This window comes from Mandrillus leucophaeus, unplaced genomic scaffold, assembly GCF_000951045.1.
Source record: "Mandrillus leucophaeus isolate KB7577 unplaced genomic scaffold, Mleu.le_1.0 Scaffold276, whole genome shotgun sequence".
Classification (NCBI taxonomy): domain Eukaryota; kingdom Metazoa; phylum Chordata; class Mammalia; order Primates; family Cercopithecidae; genus Mandrillus; species Mandrillus leucophaeus.
In genome coordinates this window covers 3,320,362-3,338,681 of record NW_012102876.1, presented here as the reverse complement: position 1 = coordinate 3,338,681, position 18,320 = coordinate 3,320,362, and the positions used below count along the sequence as shown (strand labels likewise).

Below are 18,320 nucleotides of genomic sequence, written 5' to 3'. Positions count from 1 at the left end.
CAGAAATCACCCGTCTTCTGTGTCACTCACGCTGGGAGCTGGAGGCTGGAGCTGTTCCTATTCGGCCATCTTGTATGCACCCTCAACAAACATTATGCTTGATGTGGTGCTACATACCAGTCATCCCTGCTACTCAAGAGGCTAAGGTGGAAAGACCATTTGAGCCCAGAAGTTCAAGGCCAGCCTGGGTAACATAGTGAGACCCATCTCTTAGAAAAACAAAGCAAAACAAAACAAACATTTCAAAGTGTCCACTATGAACAAGGGACTGTACTACTCGCTAAAACCTCACAGATTTCACAGTTGAATGGGGACACAAGAAAACAAAAAAGCAGTTGCAATACTCTGTGGCAGCAGTAATAATAAAGATATGTGCCAGGTACATGGGAATCCTCAAAGAGGGCAGGCAACTCTGCAGTGGGGAGAGGCAGTGAGGGCTTCACAGGGCAGGAGATTAGGAGGTGGGGCTTGAAGGAAGAACAGAGGTTCCCAGACAGACTGTGAATGGGTGGGGATGGAAGGAGGGAGAACGGCATCTCAAGGAGAGGGAACAGCATATGCAAGAGGACTGACTATGGTGCCTTCCTGGAGGTGCAGGAAAATACAGAGTTGGATCTTGCCAGAGGAGGCTGAAGATGGGGAGAGATGAGCCTTGGTGGAATCCAGGAGCCACCCCTTTCCATGTCCATGTAAAGAGCCTAAGCAATCTGGAGGGCAAGGGGGACCAACTGAGGGCTTTAGACAGGAAGGTGGCATGTGTTTTAGGGAGTTCATTCTGGCAGCAGAGTGGATGATGGGATGGACAGCTGGGAGGACAGACTGGAGACAAGGAGGCATGGAACTGCAGTGAGAGATTGTGAAGTCCTGGTATTAATATAAGGCAATGTAGACACGTAGGCAGAGAAGCAGCTGGGTAAAAGATGTTAAGGAATTGAAAAGAGTAGCCTGGAGGAAAGGCAGAGTGTGGCAGAGCAGAGAGAGCTTTGAGATCAAACAGGCGTGGCTCCATCGCTTACTAAATGCATGACCTAAGGAAAGGTACTTGATACAAATTGCAGTCTTCACTGATAATAGTGGGCTAATAATACCTCTCTTGCAGTCCTGTTGTGCAAATTAAATGAGATAATGTATATAAAAATCCTGCGCACTGTAGGCACTGAGTCCACAGATGCAATGATTATTAAGGACAGGATTTAATAATAGGCCAGATGTAAAGATGAATGAGGAGGAGGAGCCCAGGAAGGGCAGAGGATAGAGGATGGAGTCCTTTACTTATCAAGGCTGGGGATAGGGAAAGAAAGGCAAACTTACTCGATAAGGTGGGGTTGGCACATGAAGAGTCCCAGGTTCTGTGGAATGTCCTAATGAACATGTTCATGAAGCACTGGGCTATACATGAGGTCAGGGGAGGGGAATAGGCAGCTCAGGGCACTGTGAGCAGTTGAAGCCATGGCATTGGATGAGGGTTCTCAGGCAGCACCTGTGCATGGAGCAGGGAGCAGGGCAAGGACACAACCCCGGGACACCCTGCATCCATGGAGCAGAGAGAGGCAGTGGAAGAAAGTCCAGCCATGGAGAGTGAGCAGGTTGGGCCTACACAGCAGCTGCTACCAGAGCCACACAATGGGCCGTGGTCAGGAGCATCAAATACTGCCAATATGTCAAGTGAAACAGGGACCACAAAGTGTCCATTGGAGTCATTGTTTAGAGTATCATTGGTGACCTTCACAGACCACTTTTGGTGGAGTGGAAGGGAGGAAATCATCTGGCATGGGGTTAAACTGAAAATAGAAGGGGAGGAAATGTCAGTCATCACAAATTTCAAGAAGCTTGGCTGTGAAGTAGGTAGGGTGACAGCCATTGGGGGAAGTGGGACTGAAGGGTGAATTTATTTTGGGGATGGGAGGTGTACATATGAGATACAGGAGTCTGGATGGAGGGGAGATGAGAGATGACAGGGCTGGCGAGATCCTGAGGAGCTGGGAGGAGGTGGGGGCTAGAGCGCAGTTAGAACGGGAAGAAGACACAGTCAGATACCATAGGACAGATAAAAGGCCATCACTGCACAACTCTGCCACAGACTTTCATGAGGAGTGACTTATTCTACTGGGGGTGGGAATGAGAAGAGGGGGTCAGGGTTTGGGGAGGGATTCACAAGGATGACAGGGAATCTATTCCATGGGTGAAAAAGCTGGATACCGTGGATTGGAGAAAGAGGGAATACGGAGCCTGAGAAGGGCAAGTGGAATTGGGCATAATGGTTATCTTCAGTCATAGAAACGATCGTCTGTGGACAAGGACTTAAGCAGATTGATTTTGTATGGCTTTGAGGCAAAAGCAGAGCCAATGGGTGGAAGTCAGAAGGACACAGATTCCAGTGCCATATAAGGCAGAGATTTCAAACACTGGTTGGAAAGAGATTGCTGGTCACTGGAGGTGAGTCCATGGTCACTGGAGCTCCACTTGGCATGGAAGTCGTGGAAGGGATTTCAGCCCACGATGTGAGGGTGGACCGCTGAGGAGGCCCTTCCCTTCCCAGCTCCCAGACTGGGAGATTCCCTGGTGTGCTGGGGTCTGGCAGCCAGACTGGCGGGCTCCTGTGACTGGGATTCTGGCCTAAGGGGGAAAACTCCCATTGACTCGCAACATAGTCACAGGAAGCAGTAACTTCTAAGGAAAAGTCCCGGGATAATGTGGCCATTCCTCAGTCACGGCTCTGACGGCAAGTCCTGGCCAGACAGAAAACACTCAGGAACAGCTTGGCTTTCCTCCTGATTTTCCCTGTTTGTCTGAGTTCCGGGGCAAGTACACCAAATGGCGCCAGAACTCTCAGTGCTGGGGAGGGGGTGGTGGCTGACCTGCTGACCTCTCAACCTCCCAAAGGTCAGTGGCAGCACAGAGGTTTTCCTCTAGGGCATGGCAACTCACTCCTCAACCTCCTGCTTATAAAGCCCATGCACTTTTCTTGGCCACCAACCCACTGGTTGGCTTGGGGGCTTCAGCATTTATGTCAGCCCATATTTGTCCTTAGATTGTGCATATCAGGTTGGCATGAGGCCACGGGTGTCCTCCATGAAGGTTCTTTGATTAATGAGGCCCACTCTGAGTGTTCTGTTCAGTTACTAGTGCTTTCCTGGGAATAAAGTCATGACTTTTAAAGTCCAAGTAAATGTCTCAGATCTTTTGACCACCTTATGCCCTTTATCAGCCTTGATTAACACTGCAGGCAGGACCATTGGCTGCATACACATTAAATCTATGCAAACCCAGCAGTAATTATTTGGGAATTTCTCTTGTAGTTTATAAATTCCTTGACAGCAAAGTCTATTTCTGACTTCCTGCTATGTTCAATAAATGAGTGAATAAATGGATGGATGAATACGTGAATAAATAGGAAAACAAATAACTGAATGTGGTCTTATATTATTTTTCTGGTGACTTTATGTGTCCATGTTATAATCACAGGGAAAATTGAATTCTTCAGGACAAGTCTTTTCTTTGTTGATAGAGTTTGGATTTGTGTTGCCACCCAACTCTCATATTGAAATGTAATTCCCAATGTTGGAGTTGGGGCCTGCGAGGAAGTGATTGGATTATGGGGGCAGAGTTCTCATGAATGGTTTAGCACCATCCCTCTGGGTATTGTCCTCATGATAGTGAGTTGTCATGAGATGTGGTTGTTCAAAAGCGCATAGTACCTCCCCCCTCGCTCTCCTGTTTCTGTTTTCACCATGTGATATACCTTCTCCCGCTTTGCCTTCTGCCATTATTGTAAGCTTCCTGAGGCCTCCCTAGAAGCTGAGCAGATGTTGGCACCATGCTTCCTGTAAAGCCTGCAGAACCATGAGCCAATTACACCTCTTTTCTTTGTAAATTACCCAGTCTCAGGTATTTCTTTATAATAATGTGAGAAGGAACTAATACATTTGTATTGGGCACATTGTGGGGCACAGGGAAGGCACATGATAAATATAGCCTGAATGAAAATTTGGAGGAAATTTCACGAATTACGTGAAGGAGGGCACATAATTGGATAGGTTTTCCTTAATTGCCCACAGCTTTTCTCATTATCTGGCCTTGGGGAAATAATGTTCTCTTTGAGTCTCAGTTTCCTCATCTAAAAAGTGAGGAAACTGAACCAAATGAGTGGATTGTTTCTTGCTCAGATATTCCAAGAATGCGAGATTCAAGTCCTAGGCTGAATCCAGTGGGAAAATGAGAATGCTAAGATACAGATTGAACCACAGAAGGCATTCCTAATTTTTAGTATATATATAAAGAAAACTGAGCAGTGACCCGCTATGCTGAGGGGGACTCAGAATGTGAACACCCCTGTGAAACATTGCAGTCAGGGCTTAGAGCTAACAGCTTTTCACAATCTTTTAAAATTAAAATAAAATCCTCAAACTTCCTTTGTAGTCTGGATGCTATATGCCTAGGGGTTTTTCTTTGCATCTGTTGTGTTAAAACCAACAGGAGAAGCTTGGAGCTACAGAGTCTCAGCTAAGCTTTTGGCAGGACACTTGGTTCTAACATCCTGTCTTGTACGGACTTCCACACTTGACCTTGCCTGCTGTGGAGATAGCTGCAGGCCTGAATGATGAGATGGAAACAACCCTGAAAATGAAAGGACATTCAAGGCTGGGGAAATAGCAAGCACGAAGCCTCTGCCACTGTAACAAAGACAACACGTTTAAGGAGCAATAGGAAGAGGGGTGGGAGTTGGAGCCATCAAAGGCATCCTTCCAGCTCTGAGGGCAAAGTACAAGGCTGCTATATGCGGAGCCTCTGAATAGGTCAGTATTAGTAGGTGATCTCAGAGCAATTTTGCAGCTTTCTGTTGGGCAAGCTTCTGTTTCTCATTTCTATACTGAGAAATGTGTCTCATGAAAAGATGTTCGGTTACTTGAGGGGGTGACTCCCTCTGAGTGGTGAGTTTGAAAGGCCCAAGTAACACTCAGCTTCAAACAGCTGCAAAACAATATAAGAACACCTCAACCCCAGGAACACACGGACCATACTGCTCACCTCTATGTACACATGAATTTACACAACACCGCCCACTGGAGGAGGGAGAACCAAACTGAATAGGTGTATGTTGGGGGTGGGGATGAAGACCGAGCATTTACTAATTGCACATACCAGGGATCTAAAATGGAAATGGATCACACCTAGGGCTGTTTTGTTTTTGTTTTTGTTTTTTCCTTCCTAGGTTTAGCACTGGGGAAGAGAAGAAAGTAATATTGGAATGAAGGGGAGGGATGGGTGAGGGATTACGGACAGCAGTGGTAGACATGTGAATGGATATATTAACTCAAACATGAATGCAGGAATGTGGGCACACTGAAGCGCTGCCTAAAGGAGGGTGGCTTTGGAAACTGCCTAAATTAATAATAATAGCAAACATGATTTTTTTACTATCACTCAGGTGTATGTTAAACATTTTACATGGATGGCCTCATTTATCCATCATAAATGCTCTACCAGTCTTAAAAATGCATTTTAGAGAGGAGGAAACTGAGGCACAGATGAATTAAGTCGCTTGTTGAGAAGTGTGAGTAAGTAGCTTGTTAATAAAAGGTTGGAACTCAGGCAGTCTAGCTCTAGAATTCATGCTTTTAACAACTGCAGTTAGTGGGTAGGGTCTTAATTAGAGTCCCCTTTCTTAGATGAGGTACTTGTTCTTTGTAAACTTCAGTTTCTTCATCTCTTAAAATAAAGTGAATAATAGTACCCATCTCATACAGTTGTTGTGAGAATTAGACAAGTTAATGTTGTGTGAAGTGCTTATATTAGTGTCTGCTTATGGTAAACAATTAAATAAATAAGGGTTATTATTGTTATTATTGGTACTTATTCATTAAGAGAAATCAGATCCCCACTCCCTGCCACCATAAGACCCTTATATTCCTTCATCTCTTCTGCCACAATCTAAAAGCTTCAGGTCTGGGAATGATTTTGTTCCTATTCTTGATACCAAGCGATAAAATCAGGCTGCTAAGAGAAAATGAAAAGGAAATAGCCAGCTAGTGTCATTGAATCATATCCCCAGGCGGTGAGCTGCTTCCAGCACATTTTGGCCTCAGTCCTGAGCCAGACCTTAGCTAGTGAACTGCAAACTCACTCAAGTATGCAGTCTGCTTGGTGCGATGGAAGTGAAAAGGTCCTAGAGAGTTGGGTGCTAGTATGCATTTTGATACAGTCTGCTAGCCTGTGACCCAGGATAGATTCCTTGCGCACATGGGAGTTTGTCACCATGCAAAACCTGGCTCTTGTTCTGCTGAGAACATGGAGGAGTTTGACTGTCAACAATGAGCCATATCAGGCTGAAACTGGGAAACTATTCAGCTTCTTCAGGGTCAAGACAAGCCAGAATGAGTTCCAAAGTTCCTTCCTCTGTGCTTCCTCCGATGTGGTCAGATTCACAGCCTTCAGTCTATTCTAATTGGTAGCTAGCTTGGTGTGGACTTTTGACCACCCACCAATCAACCAACTCCCACCTTCACCATTTACTCCATGAGTAAAGCCACGCTTCCTAGGAACTACCATTGGTAGAGATGTTACTGAGTCATAGGACCTGAGGTAGGAATGATCTATAAAGGCCATCCATGCTGGTTCTTGAACCTTTCTACAACAGTCCAGACACATCTTTGCCCAATCTCTGCTCTGACAATGAAAGCCTAAAGACCAAAAAAAAAAGTTTAAAGAAAAGCAATAGGCCATTTTAGAAGCAGTGTCACAAAGCAGAGCATGATTAATTAGCAAATGAATTATACAGCCAGTAAGATTACAGTCAGGGCAAGAGTTTAAGGCCAGGCTGGTCAGAGTAGATTTCCCTAGGGAAGGCAGAATTTGAATTGGGGCATTGTTATGGGTTCTGCTTCTAATCTCTTCCCACATCTTGTCAATTTTAATACAATACTTTTGTTACTCAAGAACCTACCATGGCTCCCTGTTGCTCACTACATCAAGTCCCAATAGTGGATTGGTAATTTTCAAACATTTTTAGCAGAATAATTTTTTAATAAAATATTGAGCAGAAACCAGATATAGAAGGCAATGAAAAACAATAAAGTGTTTCTTCAAGTGGTTTAAATTTTTTATGGTTGGTGGAAAGTATTTCATTTCTAGCACTCCTGATATGCTTCTTTGGAGTCCTGGGACCCAGGGAAGCTTGGTTGAAAAACCACTGGATTAGATGACTGTAGCTCTTCCCACTTTTGAGCTCTAATAATCATGACCTTTTGCCTGGATTTCAAGGCCTATCATAGTGTGATGGTTAATTTTAGGTGTCAACTTGGCTGGTTTAGGGGACACTTGCTGGTAAAGCATTATTTCTGGGTATGTCTGTGAGGGTGCTTCTGGAAGAGACTGGCATTTGTATTAGTGAATTGAATAAGGAAGAGTCACCCTCACCCAATATGGGCAGGCATCATCCAATTGATTGGTGACTCAGATAGAACAAAAAGACAGAGGAAGGGTGAATTTGTTCTCTCTTCTGAATTTGGAACACCCATCTTGTCTGGCCCTTGGGCATCAGAACTCCAGACTCTTTAGCCTTCTGACTCCAGGATGTGCACCAATGACCCCACTTTGGATTTATACTGAGCTATGCCACCGGCTTCCCTGGTTCTCACTTGCAGATACCGTATCATGGGATTTCTTTGCCTCCATAATCATGTTAGCCAATTCTCATAATAAATCCACTCTCATCTATCTAAATACCTGATATCCGATTAGTTCTGTTACTCTGGAGAAACCTAAATAATAGATGTAGCCAGCACCATTCTTATTTAACCTTATTTCAAACCACTAAACATTCATCTCTAGTTGGGCCATTCTTCTAGATACTCATTGCCTTCCCTGCATATTCATTGCTTTTCTTGTGTTCTTGCTTTTCTCATGATATACCTTCTCTATGGAACATCATTTTTTCTCCTGCTGCTTACTTGAATTAGGCCCTAAATTTATACAACTTTCATTTCTTCCCAATCATCCCTGATTGCCCCATCTCTGAATTTCCATTGAACTGAGGGTCAACACCAAATAGTTGGATACTTAACTCTTCCCTAATTATTTTCTATTCAAAAATGTCTTCTTGGAAGGATGGTAAGGTTGTTGAGGACACAGCTGATGTCATTTTTTTTTTCTTTTTTTTTGTGATGGAGTTGCACTCTGTCGCCCAGGCTGGAGTGTAGTGGTGCCATCTCGGCTCACTGCAACCTCCACCTCCTGGGTTCAAGCAATTCTTGTGCCTCAGTCTCCTGAGTAGCTGAGACTACAGGTGTATGCCACCATACCTGACTAATTATTTTTTGTATTTTTGGTACAGATGGGGTTTTGCCATGTTGGCCAGGCTGGTCTTGAACTCTTGACCTCAAGTGATGCACCTGCCTCAGCCTCCCAAATTGCTGGGATCATAGGCATGAGCCATCGTGCCTGGCCTAGCTGATGTCTTTTATTTTTTTTGAATCTCATTACAGTGCCTAGTAGAATGCTGGATATGTAGTCATTATTCAGAAGCACTGGAAATGTATGATCAGATACATGCTTTGTTAGTGCTGCTTCAAGCTTCTATGATGAGTTTTCTCACCTCAGTTATGAAAATAAAGTTAGTTCCCAGAGTTCTGGTTGTAGTACCTACTGTTTCTATCTCTTTGCTGGCAAAATGCATTCCCTCATGGGATAAGTATACCTTTCCAGTTTGAAGAGTCAAATTCCCAAATAGGCATATTTTTTGGAAAGGTGATATGATTTGTGTACTTTCACAGGAAGCCTTTTAGAAGAAATTCCCCAAACAAGGCAGTCACCACTGTCTTTACCTAACTAATGAATTTGCCATCTCCCTCTTCCAAGCTCACTGTCCAGAAACTTCTCAAGCAGGAAGTTTCACTGTCATGAAGTCAAGGCACTTTGTGGGGAATCGGGCCCAGCATGTGCCTGCTTGTGGGGAAAGGCAGGCCTGATTCTTGCCCATGACGTGTCTTCGGGGCGGGGCTATCTGGATGTGTGAGTGCTTTCCCCACTTGTAGAACTGCAATTATTCCCCGCATGAAAGCAGCTGAAATTCCTCAGGGCAAAGGCGATTCCAGCAGAAACAATGGGCACAGCCTTGCTTGGGAAGTTTCCAGACTAACAGGAAGCTGCCAGAGCTGTAGGTAGGTGTATTGCAAGGTAGACCTCCATGACAGGGTGAGCCCAGAGAACATGCTGGGTCTTTCCTAATGTAGGTCCCTGCTGATAAAACTGTGGAAAGTCTCCGTGTACTGGTCCTTACACCCTCACCTTGGGTTTCAGTCTGGCTCTGAAAGTGGGAGGAGCTGGGGCCACACAAGATGCCTCTTCTGGGGATGTGGTCCATTAGTTTCTCTTTTTATTTTATTTTCTTTAAGAGACGGGGTATCATTCTGTTGCCTACGCTGGAGTGCAGTGGTATCATCATAGCTCACTGCAGCTTTGAACCCCTGGGCTTAAGTGATCCTCTTGCTTCAGCTTTCTAAGTAGCTGGCAATAAAAGGGAGTGCCACCACATCCAGCTGATTTCTTTTTTCTTTATGTTTTTTGGAGAGACGGAGGTATCACTATGTTGCCTGGGCTGGTCTTGAACTCCTGGCCTCAAATAATCCTCCCACCTTGGCCCCCGAAAGTGCTGAGATTATAGGTGTGAGCCACTGCTCAGCCGAAGAGTTTCTCAAATTTCAGTCTTTGCACAGCCCTATGAGAATCATTAGGACAGCTTCAAAAATACAGATGTCCGGGTCTCAACCCAGGCCTTCTGTGGCATAGGAGCCTGAAGTCTGTATTCTTGACAAGTTTCCTTGATGACTCAGAAGCAAAGCCAGATTTAGGAACCATAGGTCAGTATTAGCATGCCTACTTTTATTAGACCCACTGCTTTGCCCCAGAGTGGATTGGGAGTGGGTGTGGGGGTGGAGTGTACCCAAGAGAGCATATTCCTGCATGTTTTTGTAACTCAGAAGAAGCAGCTGCAGCTTCATGTGGACTAAAATAGAGGCCTACTTTAGCTCTTGAAATATCCTGAACACCTGGAGAAAAATAACCCAGAGGCTCCTTTAGCCTTGGAGTTGCTATTTAGCTGTGGGAGTCGCAGGACCAGCCGGCATGAGTGTTCACAGAGTCACAGATACTTAGGTCACAAGGCTCCTCACAGCTCCAAGGAGGGTAAAGGATAGCACAGTGCTGCCACCCCTTATTCCCTGCTCAGGGCAGACATTGCTAATCAACCATGACACTCATCCCTGTTGAACCCAGAGAGGTTCAGAGTCCTAAGCAATCAGAGCTGGCACAAGGAATGAAACCTTTTATCCTCCTTGCCATTCTTACCAACAATATCCTAGTCTAGTCCTAAAATTTGTTGGGCACTTTGACTTGCAGTTATCCATAGGACACAGTTCAGAAAACCATGGTGAGTCATATTCTTTTCTCTTCTCTTTGGGGAAACTCGATCATTCCCTTGATATTAATACTATCTATGGGTTGGCAACTCCCAACTTTATGTTTCTGCCCCAGAACTCTTCTTGAGCTCCAGACTTACATGGACACTTAGAGGTTAAGAAAGTGTAGAGTCTCAGGTTATCTAAACTTCAATAGATACATACGAAATATTTTTGACTATTTAGCTCTTTGAGAGGAGGACTGCTTATTTCTGTGTGTATTGCTCACTATGCCTGGCTCAGTGTCTGGTATACAGCAGGTACTAGGTAGATATGCTTATTGATTTTATACACCATTTCCCTGCTTATCTGCATAACTGAGTTATTCTTTTCTCATGCCCTCCTATAGTGAGGGCTGCCCCATTCCTTAACCCCCCCAGTCTAGATGGGGCGTGGCAGTCTCTGACACTGGTGGCCCCCAATGCACCATGCCTCCTAGTATTTATTTCCTTGTATAACCTCCTCCCTTGGAATCTAGTATGGACCTATGATTTTCTTCAACCAGTATAATGTGGTGGAAGTTAGACTGTGCCAGTTCCAGGTCTCATCCTTAAGAAGGCCTGGCAGCTTCCACTCTTGTGTTCTTAGGAACCCTAGACTGTCACATAAAAAGTTCAGCTATCCTGTGAAGAGAAGAGGCCATGTGAAAGAGAGACCCTAAGACTCAATGGAGAGACAGAGGAGCCCAACCTTTCCAGTGTCCAAGCTGAGCCCGCTCCCAGCTAGTTAGCCAGCTGAAAGCAGCAGTATGTCTGACCATTGGCAAGAACAGGAGAAGAACCACTCCAGCTGAGTCAGTTCAGCTTCCAAGAATCAAGAGCAAATAAAATGTTAAGCCACTAAGATTTGGGATGGTTTGTTATACAGCAAAAGAAACAGTAGATGTGTTCCTTGACACCACAGATCAAGAGGCAAGTGAACAGTCTTGGAATTTCATCTCCTTGTTTTTAGCTTTAACTCTGGTGCTCTGCTCTGCACAAAGGCCTGACAAGTAACAATTCCTTTGATCCCTGTAAATCTGATCAGGGCGCAGTAGAGACATCTAGTCATTTTGACAGCACATATATTTGAACAGAAACCTTTAGGGTAGCCCTCCAAATGTAAGGGTAGAAACAAGTGGGATGAGTAGCAGAGGAGAGATGGAATGGGAGGAGTCTCATTTAGGTTGAAGTGACACAGAGAATGAATGCTGGAGCAAGCGGGGTTGGCTCCGGAAGGACAGGGGCTCACATCAAGTGTGGAAGGTAACATTAAGGGGTGGGCCTGTGTTAACTGGCTCCAGATATCAGAGAGGCCCATGGCTGTCTGAATTTCTCTGAAAACTAGAACTTTCTACAAAGAGCACTAATAGTGAAATTGTGACTTCCAATATGGTATGTATCTCAGGGATTATGTGTGTGTGTGTGATTATGGTGAGAGGAGAGAAAGAGGGAGAGAGAATGAATGAATGCACGGAGATAAAAAAATAGAGAGACTAAAAAAAAAAAAAAGAATTTTTCCTAGAGCTAAAAAGTAGATGACTTTTTAAAAAGTAAGCTTTTTTATTATTTCCCTTCTTTAACACTCTAATCTAAGCAGCTTAAGAATCCCTGTATTTAGGGTTTGGGAAGTAGGGAAGGAGCAGGTGGTTTCCTTTCCTGGTCTGCCTAAAGGCCAAAGCTGCTGATGACATCAAGCTTCTGTCCAGCCCAGGACATTTATCAGACAGAACTAGGGCTCCAGGTGCAAACTTAAAATACAGTCAATTCCCATCCATTCTACTGTAAGTAACAGAAATGAAAAATGTGAATGGAAGCTGTCAGGGAAAACTTGTGGCAGCAGGAGGTGGTGCTTGGGTACAATGCACTCATCCACTGCATGGCAGGAAGAGTGGGGCAGTCAGTCCTTGCCATCAGTCTTTGTCTCTGCTTTGAGAAGGACACTCCCAGCTGTCTCTTGCTGTGGTTCACAGACTTAAATTGAGATTCCTTCTGTCCTGGAAGGTTCTTCTCAGTGGCCAAGCTCCATGACAGGAACTGAGCCATAGTAAGTTTATTTCAGGCCAAAAAATCTTAACATACACCCCATTAGTGGGTAGGGGTAGGAAGGTGGAGCTTTTTATTAGCAGGATGTTTGGACAGAGATGAGGATGTTGAAAGCAGGAGTCAACATTTCCCAAGGTTCTTTCTTAAAATACGTTGTGTTTGACTTTGGAACTCCTGACTCATCCCCAGGCCGGGCATTCTGTCCTGGAGCTACTGTATTCCCAAGAGTGCTTGGGCAGACCAGCTCATTCCTCACCTACAGTATCCACAGAAACATCTGCTATAGCTTATTAGAAAGTCAAAACAACCACCATCAATCCATCATCTTTTCTGTTTAAGGACACATTCCTGTTGGCTGACGCATGCCCCTCCCCAAGGATCCCCCCTCCCCGCCCCGGACTGCCTGTGTGTGTCTGTAAAACTGTGAACTGATTTTGATGATAATTTGCACAGCTTCTTACATCCTAGTTTATGTAACCTTCTCACACGAATAGCAATACTTTTCTTTGGGGAATCACAGAATGATTACTGACTCATTAGATAAGCAGTGAACCCTGGCAACAGGAAGCAAAAAGTGGGCTTTCAAAGCCAATTTCATTCCCTTCTCTTTTCATCCACAGGTGACACAGCATTGTAGAAAGAGTCTGTACTTGGAGTCAGTAGTCCTGGGTTCAGCTTGTAGTCCCGACAGGTACTGTGAGACCTGAGATAGCTAACTTGGCCTCTCTGAGTCTCAGTTTTCTCTTGCATAAAATGGGAATAATAATACCTATCCGGCTGGCTACAGAGGATTTTTTAAGAGGTTAGAATAGAATACTGGGGTAGGAAGGCAGTTTAAAGAACATCTGATGCTTGAATTCCTTCCTACAGTATCACCACAAATAAGCCATGCAACCTATCCTTGAACTCTTCTGTGACAGGGAACTCATTCCCACAGACGGTCCAGTGCAATGTGAGACAGCTCTGATTTATTTTGAGCTGAAAACTGCTTCCTTTAGCATTCCACCAATTGGTTCTTCTCCAAGTAAATATATACAAACAAGTCCAATTCTCTTCTGAAAGAAGAGCTTTTAGAATCTGGAGGTGCTAGCACGTCCCTGATATAGACAGAGCAGTCTCTGAGTCTTCTCTCTACCAGGCTCAGCTTTTGGTTCTCTTCACTATCATGGTTATTGCACGCTCCAGAGGCATTTTAGGTAATTTTTAAGCCTCAGTGTAGCTTCTCTAGCACTGGATGTGGTATTCAGGATTTCTGAAAGGGAGAGAATGAAGTGCGACATTCGTCTCCTTTGTCCTAGATGCTATGTCTCTATTAATGCAGCTGACCCTTGAATTTGCTTTATTTAGTGGCCACATCCCAATAGCAGCCCTTCCTCCATAATCTTAGCTGCAAACATCTAACTTTCTGATCACCACTTCCTTTCTTTCCAGCTTATTCCACCTATCATCCAATTCAACAGTTTCTAAACCTCACCAGGAGTTATTATCCATTGCTCACCCTTTCACTGTCCCTTGTCCCTCCCCTCTACCACATCTTCCCATTCTCTCCCATTTTACCCAGCCTGGAGCTCATGACACAATTATAACCATTCCCTCTCAACTCCTTGCTCTTTCCCATTTTCTCTTGCCTGGCAAAATCCCCAACCCTGAGTATACCCTGCTCTCTTTGTCTTCCTGCCCTTGGACCAAGACAGTTGAACTTGGCTTCAGAAAACACAGAAACAGGTTAACTAGCTTAAGTTAAATTCATAAACAGTAACCCCAAGGGGGCCCAGAGAGCTGCCTGGTGATCATGATCCAGCTTCCCAGTCCGGACATTCTCCCAGTCTCATAGATAACTAGGTCCCACTTCCTCTATCCTTAAACCTCCCCATCCTCACTCTATGCCAATGACCTTGTCTTCAAGCAGATGGGACTCCTCCCTCACTCCCACCACGCATCTACCCACCTGCCCCATCAGTGACCAGTATTCTGCCTTCCCTTTCTCCCTGTGGATGATTTTCAGACTAAGCTCTTCAGGTGTGCACTGGATCCTTTTTCCTGCTTGCTTACTTAAGGACTTTTGCCCCCCATCCTACAGTCCACCATTCATTTCCTCTTTCGACGGGATCATTTCCACCTTAAATAACCACAATATTATTTTGCTCTCATCTTAAAAAACAAAACACAACACCAACAAAACTCTTTTCTTATCTCCAGATAAGGAAACTAGATAAAGAGACTCAGAAAAGTTTAGTAACCTGCCCAAGGTCACATATCTGAAAAGTGGAAGGGTCAGAGGTCAAATTACAGTTTGCCCACCCCTAAAGCCCACCCAGATGAGACTTTGTGCAGTTTGTGGGCTCCAGCCCGCTGCTCTGGTTGGAGAGGCTGAGCTTGGGCAAGGGAGCACTTCGCCAAGGATGGGCAGGTCATCTCTGCCAAACCTGTGCAATCTTGGGGCAGCAAGAAGGCTGGAGCTTTGCAAGTGAGAAGGGAACCTGCTTTGTCTTCAGAGGCCCACTGAGTTGCTGAAACTCTGGCCTGATCAGCTTTTCTCTCAGAGTAAACATGGGTGCATGAGGGCTGTCATCAGGCCTCCATTCCAGTGGCACGTCAGCCACAGCAGTGTGAGCGGGTGGCCACGATGGCAGACAGATGGGGCAGGCAAGCGGGGTGGAAGCTGCCAGCATTGTGAAGCTTCCCGAGTGAAGACATGACACCTCATGAATCTTGCAAGCCCAGAGCCCATGTGGTCTGCCACAGTGCCTCATTAACACTTCCTTGTTCTCACATAGAGGTGGAAAATAACCAAATGTGACAAGCTGTCTTCCAAAACCATTTCATCAGAAGGGTACACATCTTTCCTCCATCACTTGCAACAACCCTACTTGTGCTGAGAACCCTAAACAGCTCAGGCTAAGGGGTTTTTTCTCCTGGGAAAACGATACTTAACTACCTCCAGATCACAACCTTCAGCCATCAACTCTCTCATTCCCTCCCCTCTCTGCTCCCAGAGATTCTCTCAGAGAATGAGCCCATTTGGCATCCCGTCTTATCACTCCAAGGGGTCAAGTTAGAATTTTCAGAATACCTGGGAAAGCATGCATCTACTGCCTTTGCTTTGTGTATCGGCCAAAACCAGTGTTGGCTTTAGTCATGGCATCTCTTAAAAGTCCTCTTTCAAAAGGGACAGACTGGTCCACTTACTTGTCTGTCACAGCCTGCATGAACTCGTCCAGCAAGTCATCGTACGCCTTCCCGCGCACACGCTGGTGTTTCAGGCCAATGTACAGAGGGTCTCTGAGCAGCTCCTGGAACAGACAGCACCCATTGACTAAGCCTACTCCCAGTGTTCCCGTGTTTTTTTTTTTTTTTTTTTTTTTCCCCCAACAAGTATCCAGGATTATTGGGAAGAACCAGAAGGTGGGAGGAGAGGGAGGAGTAGGAAGCTGACTGGATCTTCACCCCCCAAGGTGTCATTTCTGAAAGGGTCTGGAGGCTAAGCCAGTGATTGAGGTTGGACCCTCAGATGATCCTCATTTGGAAACCATGGATGCTTTGAACCAGGCAAGCCTCTCTCAGACACAGTCTTTCAACCTCCGTCTACAGGTTTTAGGGTTATTTCAGGATTTCTCAACAGTGGCATTACTGACATTTTGGCTGGGATAATTCTTTAACGTGAGGCCTGATGTGCACACTGTAGGATATTTATCAGCATCTCTGGCCTCTAGCCACTAGATGCCAGTAACACTCGCAGTTGTGGCCATCAAAAATGACTTCAAGGCCTGATGTGGTGGCTCACGCCTGTAATCTCAGCACTTTGGGAGGCCAAGGTGGAAGGATTGCTTGAGCCCAGGAGTTTGAGGCTGTCCTGTGAGACCCCATCTCTACAAAAAATTTTAAAAAGTTAGCTGGGCATGGTGGTGTGTGCCTTTGGTCCCAGCTTCTCAGGAGGCTGAGGTGGGAGGGTCACTTGACCTTGGGAGGTCAAGGCTGCAGTGAGCCATGATCGTGCCACTGCACTCTAGCTGGGGCAACAGATTGAGACCCTGTCTCAAACAAACAAACAAACAAACACAAAAACAAAAAAGAAAAAATGAATGTTTTGAGACATTGCCAAAGGTCTTCTTAGGGACAAAACTGTCACTGGTTGAAAACCACTGTAGCTGACTTCAGGCAGCATCTGCATTGAAATATTGGGTCGCATCCAGAGTCCCTGGTCTGGACTCGTTAGAAAACCAACCCACCCTCCTTTCCTTTCCATTCCTCTCTTTTCCTCTCCCTTCTTCTCTTCTTTACTTCTCTCCCTCCCTCCTTGAAATCTTACTGAATACCTACCATGTGCCTCACATTGTACTGGGCCCTGGGGATACAAGCATAGAATGAAACAACCAGGAATTTCAATTCAATAGAGATGCTCATCTTAACACCTAGCCTGTGTTCAGGGACCCTCCACCTGACCTTCTGCAGCTCTTTCCATCACAGCAGTCATATGCTATTGGGACAGTGATGAGTGAAGAAATTCCCCTTGGGGGTCAGATTGGGATTGTGTCATGGAGAAAATGGTCAGGTAGGAAGAGATAGGCAGATTTCAGCAGGTGGGCCTCAAGGCTGAGAAGTCAGCACAAAGAAAAGTTGAGGGCTGGAGGCAAGAGGAGGAAATACTTGGTGTATTTGGGAAATGGGAGGTAATTCCATGTGTTAGAGTTTCCTGGAATTATCTACTTTTTTGTCTAACTCACCAAAAATATAAATTCCTAGAGGACAAGGTTTTGTGTTATCTTCATCTTCATCTGAACTGCTGCTGCACACAAAGATACAAAGATAAGGACCAGTGGGCCTACACTCTGACCCTCAGCCCTTGGGGGCTTACAGTCAAGTCTCACCTCCATCACTGTGAGCTGTGTGACTTTGGGCAAGTCATGGGGCCTCTTGATGCCTTATTCTCATCTATCAAGTGGGGATAAAATATGGGCTGCATGGGGATGATTGTGATGATCAAGTGGAAAAATATATATGAAAGAGCTTGGTGAATTATAATATATGCTATAAAACAGTGGTAGCAATTTTAGCTTTCACAGTGCCTCCAATGTGGCACGTACTGCCCTGAGTGCTTTACTTAACCCAGTGAGGACGTATCAGCCATGGAGGTGTGTGGCTCCGAACTATCTTAAGGGAACCTGCTGACGGAGGGCAATTGGTGGACAGCCTTCAGCTTGTACACTCTCCTTGGATTGCTTAATGATTGAGCATGGAGGGGGGCTGGGGGAAACCATTCCTGCCCAACTGAGACTCTGCTGGGGCAGGAATTTCCCACTGGCCTGACGGAGCTGGGGAGACTCTCCCTGGGCTCTCTTACTCAGTCCTCACTCCCTCCTGCTCTCCCTTCACAGGTGTCTGACCTGTACTACAGTCTGAAGGCCCCACTCCCTCCCCCTTTATTCTTCACAGGCGTCTACCCAGCACCTCTCTCACACATCTATTTCCCCCATTTTTAAAGAGGCAACAAGACTCAGAGAGGTGAAGCAGCCTGCTTAAGACCTTGGACTCGTAAGTGCAGGCGTCAGGATTCAAAGCTAGGCTGTTGGGTCCAGAGTCTATGGTCTTAAGCACTCAGTCGTGCTGTATGGGTGGCTCTTCTGCATACCAACAAGAATCAATTTTTCTTTTTAAGGACACTGCTCTGGGTCCATACTGCTTTGATATCACTGTAGTAGGTGTGGGGGAGGGTGTAGTTTAAGGGACAGAAAAGAACAGGAAATATCTGTTAATCCTTCACCCCAAATCTTGGGTACACATAAGATCTGAGGTGGATTTAGCACTTTGTCAAAGATACCACAGGTTTACGTTTAGAAAGATG

General features: G+C 45.3%; 1 protein-coding gene across 1 annotated transcript in view; it reads right to left on the bottom strand.

Annotated features, from left to right (window-relative positions):
* The window catches only part of ME3 (malic enzyme 3, NADP(+)-dependent, mitochondrial), a 216,336-nt gene that overhangs the window by 35,009 nt on the left and 163,007 nt on the right, over positions 1–18,320 (bottom strand). Inside the window, exon 6 of the mRNA XM_011984908.1 lies at positions 15,668–15,771. Coding sequence (XP_011840298.1) covers positions 15,668–15,771 — 104 coding nt within the window. The remainder of the gene's footprint in view (positions 1–15,667; positions 15,772–18,320) is intronic.